Source organism: Cebus imitator, unplaced genomic scaffold (assembly GCF_001604975.1).
Source record: "Cebus imitator isolate Cc_AM_T3 unplaced genomic scaffold, Cebus_imitator-1.0 Scaffold331, whole genome shotgun sequence".
Taxonomy (NCBI): Eukaryota; Metazoa; Chordata; class Mammalia; order Primates; family Cebidae; genus Cebus; species Cebus imitator.
In genome coordinates this window covers 2,077,174-2,091,134 of record NW_016107646.1, presented here as the reverse complement: position 1 = coordinate 2,091,134, position 13,961 = coordinate 2,077,174, and the positions used below count along the sequence as shown (strand labels likewise).

Below are 13,961 nucleotides of genomic sequence, written 5' to 3'. Positions count from 1 at the left end.
GGCGGAGTCTCTCTGCTGTGGCGGGTTGCATTGGCAACAGCTGGCTGCCTCAGCAATGGCGGGTTGCCTTGGCAATGGCGGGCTGCCTCAGTAATGGTGGATGCCCCTCCCCCACAGAGCTGGACCGTCCTGGGTTCAGCTGTGCTTGCTGTGAAACTCTCAATCCAGAGTTTCTGGTTGCTGTTCTTTTGTGGGGGTGGGACCAGCCGAGCCTGATTGCCTGGCTCCCTGCCTCAGCTCCTTTTTTAAGTTGGTGTTCCAGTCACCTGTTGAAGAGGCGCCGGGGTCTGTTTGTTTTCCCCTGCGCTGGCTTAAACAGCAGCACTGAGGTTTGTGGCGCTTTTTTTTTTTTTGCCCTGGAGTCTACTGTCCTGGTTCTCTGCTCAGTCCCCTTTTTAAACAGACGAATGGGCGACTTTCCGTGGCTCCAATCGCCAGCCAAAAGGGCACCGGACCGGTGTATTTTGTACGGAGAACCAGAGAACCGCTGCTCTGGGGCGCTGACAAAGCAGCCACGTGGGGCAAAGCAGCGGCGCCAGCAGGCACAGCCACGCTGGCCAAAACAGCCACACTGGTGACCGTGGAGCTCCTCTGCCTGGGAATTTCCTAGTCTGTGGGCAATAAAAATGCGGCGTCCACTCACCCTCTGTGCTTTCACTGGGAGCTGCAATCCTGAGCTGTTCCTAAACAGCCATCTTGGATTGAAAACCTTGAGTTAATTTTTGTATTAGGTGTAAGGAAGGGGTCCAGTTTCAGTTTTCTGCGTATGGCTAGCCAGTTTCCCCAGCACCATTTATTAAATATAGAATCCTTTCCCCATTGCTTGTTTTTGTCAAATTTGTTGAAAATCACATGGTTGTAGATGTGTCGTTTTATTTCTGAGGCCTCTGTTCTGTTCCATTGGTCTATATGTCTGTTTTTGTACCAGTACCATGCTGTTTTGGTTACTGTAGCCTTGTAGTATAGTTTGAAGTCAGGTAGCATGATGCCTTCAGCTTTGTTCTTTTTGCTTAGGATTGTCTTGGCTATGCAGGCTCTTTTTTGGTTCCATACGAAATTTAAAGTAGTTTTCTCTAGTTCTGCAAAGAACATCAATAGTAGCTTGATGGGAATTGCATTGAATCTGTAAATTACTTTGGGCAGTATGACCATTTTCATGATATTGATTAATCCTATTCCATGATATAGATTCTTCCTCTCACACAGTATTGATTCTTCCTATCCATGAGCATGGAATTTTTTTCATTTGTTTCTTTCCTCTCTTATTTTCTTGAGCAGTGGTTGGTAGTTCTCTTTGAAGTGGCCCTTCATATCCCTTGTAAGTTGTATTCCTAGGTATTTTATTTTCTTTGTAGTAATCATGAATGGGAGTTTACTCATGATTTGGCTATTATTGGTGTATAGGAATGCTTTTGATTTTTACACATAGATTTTTGTATCTTGAGACTGCTGAAGTTGCTTAACAGCTTAAGGAGTTTTTGGGCTGAGACGATGGGGTTTTCTAATTATACAATCATGTCATCTGCAAACAGAGACAATTTGACTTCCTCTCTTCCTATTTGAATACGCTTTATCTCTTTTTCTTGCCTGATCACCCTGGCCAGAACTTCCAATACTGTGTTGAATAGGAGTAGTGAGAGAGGGCATCGTTTTCTTGTGCCGGTTTTCAAAAGGAATGCTTCCAGCTTTTGCCCATTCAGTATGATGTTGGCTATGGATTTGTCATAAATTGCTCTTATTATATTGAGATATGTTTCATGAATACCTAATTTTTTGAGTGTTTTTAGCATGCAGATGTGTTGAATTTTATCAAAGGCCTTTTCTGCATCTATTGTGATAATCAAGTGGTTTTTGTTATTGGGTCTGTTTATGTGATGGATTACATTTATTGATTTGCATATGTTGAACCAGTCTTGCATCCCAGGGATGAAACCAACTTGATCACGGTGGATAAGCTTTTTGATGTAATGCTGAATTGGTTTGCCAGTATTTTATTGCGGATTTTTGCATCCATGTTCATCAGGGATATTGGCTTGAAATGTTCTTTTTGTGTTGTGTCTCTGCCAGGTTTTGGTATCAAGATCACGCTGGCCTCATAAAATGAGTTAGGGAGGAGTCCCTCTTTTTCTGTTGTTTGGAATAGTTTCGGAAGGAATGGTACCACCTCCTCTTTGTACCTCTGGTAAAATTCAGCTGTGAATCCATCTGGTCCTGGGCTTTTTTTGGTCGGTAGGTGATTGATTACTGCCTCAATTTCAGAACTCATTATTGGTCTATTCAGGGATTTGACTTCTTTCTGGTTTAGTCTTGGGAGGGTGTATGTGTCCATGAGTTTATCCATTTCTTTTGATTTTCTAGTTTATTTGCATAGAGGTGTTCATAGTATTCTCTGATGGTAGTTTGTATTTCTGTGGGATCAATGGTGATATCCCTTTATCATTTTTTATTATGTCTATTTGATTCTTCTCTCTTTTTTTCTTTATTAGTCTGGGTAGTGGTCTATCTACTTTTTTAATCGTTCCAAAAAACCAGCATCTGGACTCATTGCTTTTTTGAAGGGTTTTTCCTGTCTGTATCTCCTTCAGTTCTGCTCTGATCTTAGTTATTTCTTGTCTTCTGCTAGCTTTTGAATTCGTTTGTTTTTTCTTCTCTAGTTCTTTTAATTGTGATACTAGGGTGTCAATTTTAGATCTTTCCCATTTTCTGATGTGAGAATTTAATGTGATAAATTTCCCTCTTAACCCTGCTTTAGCTGGGTCCCAGAGATTCTGGTATGTGTGTCTTTGTTTGCATTGGTTTCAAAGACTTAATTATTTTTGCTTTAATTTTGTTATGTATCCAGTAGTCACTCAGGAGCAGAATATTCAGGTTCCATGTAGTTATATGGTTTTCACTGAGTTTCTTAATCCTGATTTCTTATTTGATCACAGTGTGCTCTGAGAGACTGTTGTGATTTCTGTCTTTTGCATTTGCTGAGGAGTGTTTTACTTTCAATTATATTATCGATTTTAGAATACATGTTATGTAATGCTGAGAAAAATGTAAATTCTGTTGATTTGGGCTGGAGAGTTCTACAGATGTTTATTAGATCCACTTGGTCCATAGCTGTGTTCAAGTACTGAGTATCCTTGTTAATTTTCTGTCTCATTGTTAACTTTCTGTCTCATTGATCTGTCTAATATTGACAGTGGGGTGTTAAAGTCTCCCACTATTATTGTGTGGGAGTCTGAGTCTCTTTGTAGGTCTCTAAGAACTTGCTTTATGAATCTGTGTATTGGGTGTATATATATTTAGGATATTTAGGATAATTAACTCTTCTTGTTGCATTGATCCCTTTACATTATGTAATTCCCTACTTTGTCTTTTTTTGTCTTTGTTGGTTTAAAGTCTGTTTTATCAGAGACTAGGATTGCAACCCCTGCTTTTTTTTTTTTTTTTTTTTTTGGCTTTCCACTTGCTTGGTAAATAATCTTCCATCCCTTTATTTTGAGCCTATGTGTGTCTTTACACATGAGATGGGTCTCCTGAATACAGGACACCAATGGGTCTTGACTCTTTATCCAGTTTGCCAGTTTGTGTCTTTTAATTGGGGCACGTAGCCCATTTACATTTAAGGTTAATATTATTATGTGTGAATTTGATCCTGTCATCATGATGCTAGCTGATTATTATGCACATGAGTTGATGCAGTTTTTTTCATAGTGTTGTTGGTCTCTATACTTTGGTATGTTTTTACAGTGGCTTGTACTGGTTTTTCCTTTCCATATTTAGTGCTTCCTTCAGGAGCTCTTGTAAGGCAAGCCTGGTGGTGACAAAATCCCTCAGCATTTGCTTTGTTTGTAAAAGATTTTATTTCTCCTTCACTTAGGAAGCTTAGTTTGGCTGGATATGAAATTTTAGGCTGAAAATTCTTTTCTTTAGGAATGTTGAATATTGGCCCCCAGTCTCTTCTGGCTTGTAGGGTTTTTGCAGAGAGATTCACTGTTAGTCTGATGGGCTTCCCTTTGTGGGTAACCCAACTTTCTCTCTGGCCGTCCTTAACTTTTTTTCCTTCATTTCAACCTTGGAGAATCTGACAATTATGTGTCTTGGGGTTGTTCTTCTCAAGGAGTATCTTAGTGGCTGTCTCTGTGTTTCATGAATTTGAATGTTGGTCTGTTTTGCTAGGTTGGAGAAGTTCTCCTGGATAATATCTTGAAGTGTGTTTTCCAACTTGGTTCCATTCTCCCTGTTACTTTCAGGTATACCAGTCAATCATAGGTTTGGTTTTTTCATGCAGTCCCATACTTCTTGGAGCTTTGTTTGTTTGTTTTCATTCATTTTTCTCCAATCTTGTCTTCATGCTTTTTCATTGTTGATCTTCAATCTCTGATTTCCTTTCTTCTCCTTGATCAGTTTGGCTATAGATATTTGTGTATGCATCACAAAATTCTTGTGCTGTGTTTTTAGCTCCATCGGGTCATTTATGTTATTCTCTAAACTCGTTAGTCTACTTAGCAGTTCCTGTAATCTTTTATCAAGGTTCTTAGCTTCCTTGCATTGGAACATGCTCCTTTAGCTCAGAGGAGTTTGTTATTACCCACCTTCTGAAGACTACTTCTGTCAGTTTGTCAAACTCATTCTCCATCCAGTTTTTTGCCCTTGCTGGAGAGGAGTTGCGATCCTTTGGAGGAGAAGAGGCATTCTGGTTTTTGGAATTTTCAGCATTTTTGCATCATTCTTTTCTCATCTTCTTGGATTTATCTACCTTTAATCTCTGATGCTGATGGCTTTTCAGTGGAGTTTTTCTGTGGGTGCCCTTTTTGTTGATGTTGATGCTGTTGCTTTCTGTTTGTTAGTTTTCCTTCTAACACTCAGGTCCCTCTTCTGCAGGTCTGCTGGAATTTGCTGGAGGTCCACTCCGGACGTTTTTGCCTGGGTATCATCAGTGGAGGCTGCAGAACAGCAAAGATTGCTGCCTGCTCCTTCCTCTGGAAGCTTTGTCCCAGAGGGGCACCAGCCTGATGCCAGCTGGACCTCTCCTGTATGAGGTGTCTGTCAACCCCTGCTGGCAGGTGTCTCCCAGTCAGGAGGCACGGGGGTCAGGAACCCACTTGAGAAGGCAATCTGTCCCTTTGCAGAGCTCAAATGTTGTGCTGGGAGATCCATTGCTCTCATCATAGCCAGCAGGCAGGAACATTTAAGTCTGATAAAGCTGCACTCATAGCCACAGGTGTTCTGTCCCAGGTAGTTGGGAGTTTTATCTATAAGCCCTTGACTGGGGCTGCTGCCTTTCTTTCAGAGATGCCCTGCCCAGTGAGTAGGAATCTAGAGACACAGTCTGGCCACAGCTGCTTTGTCACACTGTGGTAAGTTCCCCACAGTCCAAACTTCCCAGAGGCTTCCTCAACACTATGAGGGGAGAACCGCCTACTCAAGCCTCAGTAATGGTGGACACCCCTCCCCACACCAAGCTCAAGAGTCCCGTGTTGACTTCAGACTGCTGGGCTGGCAGCAAGATGGATCTTACCTTGCTGGTCTCCATGGGGGTGAGACCTGCTGAGCAAGACCACTTGGCCCCCTGGCTTCGGCCCCATTTCCCGGGGAATGAATGCTTCTGTCTTGCTGGTGTTCCAGGTGCCACTGGGGTACAAAAAAAAAAAAAAAAAACTCCTGCAGTTAGCTCAGTGTCTGTCCAAACAACCACCTAGTTTTGTGCTTGAAACCCAGGGCCCTGGTGGCGTAGGCACCCAAAGGAATTTCCTGGTCTACAGGTTGTGAAGACTGTGGGAAAACCATAGTATCTGGGCCGGAGTGCACCATTCCTCACAGCACAGTCCCTCTCAGCTTCTCTTGACTAGGGGAGGGAGTTCCCCAACCCCTGCACTTCCAGGTGAGGCAATGCCCCACCCTGCTTCTGTTCACCCTCCATGGGCTGTACCCACTGTCTAACCAGTTCCAGTGAAATGAATCAGGTACCTTAGTAGGAAATGCAGAATCACCCACCTTCTGTGTTGGTCTCGCTGGGAGCTGCAGACCAGAGCTGTTCCTCTTCAGCCCTCTTGCCAGATGAGGTACCTAAAATTGTCAAATTCATAGAAACAGAAAATAGAATAGAGGTTGCCAGGGTCTGGGGATAGGAGGCAGGGAGAAGTTACTATTTAATGGGTACAGAGTTTCTGTTTCAGATAATAAAGTTGTAGAAATGAAAAGTAGTTGGTATGGACTACATGTTTGTGTTCATCAAAATTTATATGTTGAAACTCTTGTATTATCATTTTTAAAGACTAATTTGAAAGGCATGAAATGTTGTTCTTATTTTCATGACTTTGATTAGTAGGGATATTAAAAAAATTGTTCATGTTTGTTAAGCTGTAGTATTTCCTCTTTGGGGAAGTATCTGTGGTGTCTCTTCTTTACTCATCTGTTGGCTTGTTTTTCTTAAAGGTTTATATTAATGAAATACAATTATACATGGTTCTCTTATGTTATAATTACTTCATATGTGTTTTCCTGTTTGTCGCTTTCCTCTTAAGTTTGAGTAAGCTTTTTTCTTTTATTAAATAAATTTTATTAATTATTTATTTGTATAGATTTAGGAGTACAAGTGCAGATGTATTACATGGGTGTGTTGTATGTAGTGAAGACTGGGCTTTGACGTATACTCATCACTCAAATAGTGTACATTGTACCCAACAGGTTGTATTTCATCCTTCACCTGCCTCTCACGCTCCCAACTTTTTGGAGTCACCAGTGTCTATTATTTCACTCTGTATATCTGTGTGTACCCATCATTTAGCTCCCACTTATAAATGAGAACATGTGGTTTTTGACTTTCTGTTTCTGATGAAGAAAATGACCTGAATTTCTAATGAGTGTTGTTAATTATCTGTGGTACTATGCTTTCTCTAGAATATTACCTGTTGAAAAATGATGATAAAATTTATTCATTTTATCATTCAGCAAACCTTTTAGTCCATAAGATCATTCATCCACTGAAAATGGTGATGTAATTTATGAATTTCATCATTCAACAAATATTTGAGCGCATACTATGTGGCAGACACTGTTCCACAGCAGATAAACACTGGGAAATAATACAGAGGCCCAGTGTACATTCCAGTTCTATATTTATTTACATTTTCACAAGATATTCTACATGAAAAATGCAAATTTAAAAAGAACAAATATAGATTCTATTTGTATAAAATTTGTATAATAAAAAATATTAAAATTATGAATCTATGCATTTTCCCTAGTGAGAAATATGGATGGATGTTCATGAAAATGTTAATAGTGGTTTTTCTTGGATTCCAGAATTTGGGAATGATATTTACATTCAACTTAATCATTTCTCTCATTTATTTTAAAGTATTTTTATATTATGAAATAAAATTAAAAATAAAAACAGGAAACTCTGTCACATTAGTGATATTGACTTCAAACCTCAAGTGCAGCACTCACTATGAAATATTATGTCATATGATGTTACAACTCCTTAACCATAAGTTTATGTTAACATAGCATTATCTTTTTTGGGGAATAATTTAATTTAATATAATTACAGGATGGAATCAAACCATATGCAGATGCTTCAGTGCCTGATATCAAAACTGCTTTACTCAGTGATTCCTTCCTAGGCCTCCAAGCATATGGCCGACAGGTAAGCAGGCAAGATGGTGCAGACCTCATTTCTCCTCTAGAGCACTGGATAGTGGAATGCAGTAACTCAGTCATTGTACAGTACTAGAAATGTGTTTGTTTGAAAATAAGCCTAGAATTATAATAGTAGGAGAGATGGAAGGGCTTTTCTTTGAGCCTTCAGAGAGCATTAAAATTTCAGCCAATCCCAGATAGTATAATCAAGAAAAATAACTTCTTGAGATACATGAAGACTTAAATTGCAGACATTGAAATGATCATCTTATTGGAAAAGAAAATAAGACAGATACTGTATAATAGAACAAGATAGAATATATATAGGATGTTATATTCTTGGGTTAAAAGATGACAGAAGAATGTCAAATGCTTAGTCTCAAATTTTAAATTCTTTGAAATAGTCAAAAAATTAGCCATACATTAGCACCAACCAATACATTATGGTTTCTGTGTTTACATTTACAACTAGTACATTACTGTCACTTCCCTGAAATTTCATATGTTTATGTCTATTTTCGATGGCTTGTATTGAAAGCATTTGTATCTTAGGATAATACTAACTCAAGAAACAATCTTTTTGGCATTTAGGAAAGTCAAATAAGTTCAGTTACCCAGCTAAGATAACTGCCCAACTATGAAGCTATTATTGAGAGATGAGAAATATCCAGTTTTGTGTAACTGTATACTGAAAGAGATACCTAAAAGCATATGATACCTAATAAATAATACCATTCAAAAATACATTCATTAGCAAATGACTAGCACTAAATTTGAGAAACACAGAGTAAAAGGGGGAAATGTCCAGTTAGAGATACCAGGCTTCTTTTCTTTTTTTGAGACAGGGTCTTGCCCTGTCACCCAGGCTGGAGTGCAGTGGTACAAGAACTCTTTGTAAGTTAAAGGGTGCAAGGGCTCTTGCAGCCTCAACTTCCTAGGCTCAAGCAATCCTCCTACCTCAGCCTCCCAAGTAGCTGGGACTACAGGTGCACACCACCATGCCTGGTTAATTTTTTGTACTTTTTGTAGAGATGAGGTTTCACCATGTTGCCTAGGCTGGTCTCAAACTCCTGGGCTCATGTAATCATCCCACCTAAGCCTCCCAAAGTGCTGGGATTACAGGCGTGAGCTAACAGGCTTCTAATTTTTGTTTTATCACAAGTCAGTATTACCTTGAAGCCTGGAAGTAATCACATAATTTCCTTTGAGCCTCTTACCTTATGTGTTAAAAAGAGAAAGAGAGAAAGGGATGATGATGATGGTGGTGATGATGATGAAGTCTTGTCATATTCAAGATTTTTATAGGAAACTAAAAAACCAAAGATATTTGATAAATATAAATGTAGCTTATTATGATTTCTATTTAAAGGATACATGTTGAATTACTTTAGCAATTTGTAAAGTAATAATACACTGACATTTTGTAAATGTAGATGTTCCTTAGTAGATGTTCCTTTGTAGATATTCCAATCCACTGTGGGTTGGTTCCAAGACTACTTGCAGACACCAAAATCTGAAGATACTCAAGTCTCTGATATAAAATGGCATGGTATTTGCATATAACCTATCCACACCCTCCCATATGCTTCGAATCATCTCTAGATTACTTATATTATCTAAGTATTATACTATAACATAAGTAAATGCTATGTAAATAGTTGTTATACTGTATATTTTTATTTATATTATTTTTTGTTGATTTTTAAAAATATTTTTAATCTGCAGTTGGGTTTAATGTGCAGATGTATAATGTATGGGTGTGAAGGGCTAACTGTATATGCATTTGTCTTGGATAGATTTTGCACATTGAAGAATTACGATGAATCCAAGTGCAAAATTCCCCTCCCCCTAAAACTTGGATCTTTCTTCAACACTAAATTTACAGTTAAATGGAATATATAAAGATATTTCCTAAGCACTAAATTTCCAATCAAACTGACTATATAAAGATGATTGAATAGATGTCAAGATATCTGTAAAACTTTTGTTGACATTGATTCACTGAGAAATAGTGTATCACTACCCTTACGTCCCCAACCCACCTCCTCCCTTTGAACCAGGGAATTTTAAAATTTTGTCAAGGCTATAGAAGAAAATACACTTACTTTATCATAAAACTTATATGAAAACAGACTTAGGTAGGTTGATAATTTGTGGTACACAGTTAAAAGGTGACATGGGTACATACGTTCAGTTGGTGAGAATTCATAACATTATAAAGTTATGATACTCACTTTCCTTTATGTGTGTTATATTTTAATAAAATTTAAATGAAGAGGCTTATAGAAGACATCTTACCTTCAGTTTATTTCTTAAGCCAAACAATTCAAAATTAACTTTGAAAATTGCTTTTTTTAGCCAACCTGGTGCTACTCAAAGTATATAGAAGCCTTAGAACAGGAGAGAATTCTTCTTAAGATCCAAGAAGAACTAGAAAAAAAGTTATTTGCAGGTAAATTTTGCTTTTTGCTTACAAGGTTAATTTTTTTATCTTCTATCATAGACTAATTTTAGAAGACTTTGACAATATTTACTGTTTTTCTTATCTCTTTTATTTTTATGCAGGCTTGCAACCTCTCACAAATTTTAAGCCTAGTGCTTCAACTATGTCTTTGAAAAAGACTATGTCTGCCCACAGCAGCCAGAGTGAGTTCCCAGTGTAGTCTATCTTCAGTTCTTTCTTTCCTATTGTTGGAGTTCTGCCTCTTACCTGGCCATTCAGAATGTACAGGGAGTAAGGGGTACAGACTGACCGCTCCACCCTGTTCTGGCCCCCAACTTAGGAGAATTTCTGTGTCTCTGTGTGTGTGTATGTGTGTGTGTCTGTGTGTGTGTGTGTGTGTGTGTGTTCCTCACCTCTGCTGAGGAGGAAAGACTAACATATGTACATAAAACTTCACCTCTTTTCCAGAGTGACAGCATTCATGTCAGTGTTTACATCCTGCTGCTGATAGGTTCAAGGTATGTCATAGTCTGAGAGTTGGCTGGTCCCACATATGTCCTCTTAACACACTCATTCATGTACATGCATGCATGCACGCACACATACACAGAATACCACACATATAACATGCCCCACTAATAAATCAATGGGGAGGAGAGCCTTGCCTCCCTTTTGAATGGCACAGTTTCCTAAGAAGTAAGGCCTCTGGAGAGTGATCATGTATTGCTTTTATCTACTCCTTGTCTGTTCTCTTCTGCAAAGAACATGTATGGAAGAGTGGGCTGTAGCTCGTTTCCCAAGATTTTCTAAGTTGAGAATATTAGAAGGAGCTTAAAATTTTTTTAGAAAAAGAACTAAAAATTGAGCCAGCATCCTTCTCCCATGCAGACACTGATGTGATTATACAGTTTTGACTGGACACGGTTAGAGTTCAAAATGCCTTACAAAATAGTCTAGTAGTATAATGCAGTATATGTGTAACTCATTGACCTAATACTTGAAGAACCCAGTTAAAAGTCCTGTTTCTTTTATCTTTTGCCTTGCAGATTATCTTTTTGGTTTCTTAACATCCATAGTTTTCTGGTTCTTGGGAGGTTCTTAGCCTACTCATTTTTTTCTCTTTCAGTCTACCTAGCCTCTATACTCTTTTGTCTGTTTCTCCACCCCTCAGGCCAACCTCATAGTCCCCCTAACATTTGCAGACACATCTGCTCACTTTTTGATCCTTATGACAAGTGTATTAGTTCATCTCATGCTGATATGAAGAAATACCCAAGACTGGGTAATTTATAAAGAAAGGACATTTAATTGACTCACAGTTTCACATGGCTGGGGAAGCTTCAGGGAACTTACAATCATGGCAGAAGGGGAAGCAAACATGTCCTTCTTCAAGAGGCAGCAGGAGAGAGAAGTGCCAAGCAAAAGGGGGAAAAGTCCTTTGTAAAACCATCAGATCTCATGAGAATTCACTCACTATCATGAGAACCGCATGAGAGTAACCACCCCCATGATTCAGTTACCACCCACTGGGTCCCTCCCATCACGTGGAAATTATGGGAACTGCAATTCAAGATGAGATTTGGGTGAGGACATAGCTAAACCATATTGGTAACTCTATGTAAGTTTTTTGTTGTTGTCTTGCATTTATATTTTCTATAGATGTTCATATTTTCATTCATTTATTTTTTCTTTGCAGGAATTCTTTCAACCAGAGTTTGCTGACATGAGAAGTTCCAGTGATTTGTTTTTTGATGATCTGTAACAGAACAAGCCTAACATCTAAATAAAGTTTGATTCTGGATTATCCAGGTGGGAAACAAATAAAGAAAATTTGATTTGTCTTATTCCCACAGTTTTAAAATTATAACTATTCTATACACATGACATACAAGACTTTGAAGAATGTTTAACTTATTTAGGATAAAACAACTACTATTTAGGTTTGAAGAACCAAAATGTTTTGCCTATCGCAATCCTTAAGGAAGTATAATGCTATGTTCCTCAAGTGATCTTTCAACAAATATTCCTTGAGCATTTACTGTATTTGGTTAACAGATATATTCAGTAGGCAATTAGGGGACAAATATTCTGAGTGGTAAATTGATCCAAAACATAAAAGGAAGAGCCTTCCCTACCCTATTTCCAACTCTAAAGGAACTATATATCATTATCATTATTATTATTATTTGAGCTGGAGTCTCACTCTGTCACCGAGGCTGGAGTACATTAGGACGATCTTGGCTCACTGCAACCTCTGCCCCCTGAGTTCAAGTGACTCTCCTGCCTCAGCCTCCCAAGTAGATGGGACTACAGCTGTAGTCCCATAATTACCATTATGCCTGGCTAATTTTTGTATTTTAGTAGAGACAGAGTTTTGAACTCCTGTCCTCAAGCAATCCCCCCACCTCAGCCTTTCGAGTTGCTGGGATTATAGGCATGAGCCACTACACCCGGCCTAACTGTGACTTTTTTACTTTAAGAACTTTTAATTTTTAAAAAAACGTTTTGACTCTTTTGTAATAACCCTTATCTTAAAATACAAACACGTCATAAGTTGTACAGAAATATTTTCTTTATATCCTTATTCTGTAAGCTTTCATATATATATATACCACTGTCCACCTTCACAACTTGTCCTACCAAAAAGTCTTCAGGGGCAGCAATATTCATGGAGCTGTCATCTTCTATAACAATATCTTTTTCTGGAATACCTCCTGAAGGACTTGCCTGGGGTTGTTTGACAGGTAAGTTTAAGATATTTCTATAAGTAGGAGTACACTCTAAAATAATGATTGAAAGTATAGTAAATACATAAGCCAGTAACATAGTTGTTTATTGTTGTTATCAAGTATTGTATGCTATACATAATTGTATGTGCTATACCTTTTTGCAAATCTCTTCAATATTTGGTCAACAAAGATGATCTACTTCTACTTTCCATCTTATGACATCTTGTTTTGGTCACACTATATGAAGAAAATCTGACCTCACACAAATGTAGTTGGAAAACAGAGGACTATTTTAATAACCTTCTCAGATAATAATGGATATTCTTCTTTATACTGTACTAACACTTGAAAAAGAGGTAGATTTTTAAAGGTTAGTTGCAATGTGGAAACTGAAACCATATTAGTAATTTTCATACTCTGCCATATGAAAATCCATTAGTCTGTTTTGCTCTTTGAATGCATCTTTTATCCATGTGTGATTTTGTAACATCGTTGATCTTTGGGGAAAAGAAAAAGTTCATTGAGTTATGCAGGTATTCCAAATTGACGTTTCATTGTACACTATCAAAAAATCACATTAGCTAACATCACCACCAATATCGTCAGAAAAATCTTTGAGTATTGGGAAGCTATCAGATTCACCATGGTAGATATGTTTTCCAAAATTCTGATTTTCACTTATAAGCTTGTATTTTAATCACTGGAAAAAATACTGTGTGTTGTTTTCCTTGAAATGATAGTCTCACTTTGTACGTTTTTGAGAAAGTGTCTGCCAAATACGCAAGTCTGAATAACTATAATTCATGTGTAAGTCCTTAAAGTGAAAATGGTATCCCATGAAACAAATGGCTAGACCAGCTGGCAACTGAAACATTTGTACAAGTGCTCTTTCTGGAGATAACCATTATACTTTGGTATGTCACAAACATACTTTCTGTGTACTTCCATTTCACCACACAGAATATTAAAAAGATACATCCTCAAGGGTCAACATTTAATAAAGTTAATTTTTTTCAACATTCTTAAGTGAAACTGGCAGACCTCAAATCTGAGGTCTTTTCTGTTTTTTTTTTTCCTTGCTTAAAAAAAATCTTTATATATTGCTTACCAATATACAAATGAGGATTCTTTTCTTAAAAAAGAACTTTATTGAG

General features: G+C 37.9%; 1 protein-coding gene across 1 annotated transcript in view; it reads left to right on the top strand.

Moving 5' to 3' along the window:
- RGS22 (regulator of G protein signaling 22) overlaps window positions 1-11,922 on the top strand; it is a 138,392-nt gene extending 126,470 nt beyond the window's left edge. The window contains exons 23-27 of the mRNA XM_037730113.1: window positions 7,547-7,642; window positions 9,994-10,087; window positions 10,201-10,281; window positions 10,547-10,596; window positions 11,775-11,922. Coding sequence (XP_037586041.1) covers window positions 7,547-7,642; window positions 9,994-10,087; window positions 10,201-10,281; window positions 10,547-10,551 — 276 coding nt within the window. The 3' untranslated portion in view covers window positions 10,552-10,596; window positions 11,775-11,922. The remainder of the gene's footprint in view (window positions 1-7,546; window positions 7,643-9,993; window positions 10,088-10,200; window positions 10,282-10,546; window positions 10,597-11,774) is intronic.
- Window positions 11,923-13,961: the final 2,039 nt, after the last annotated feature.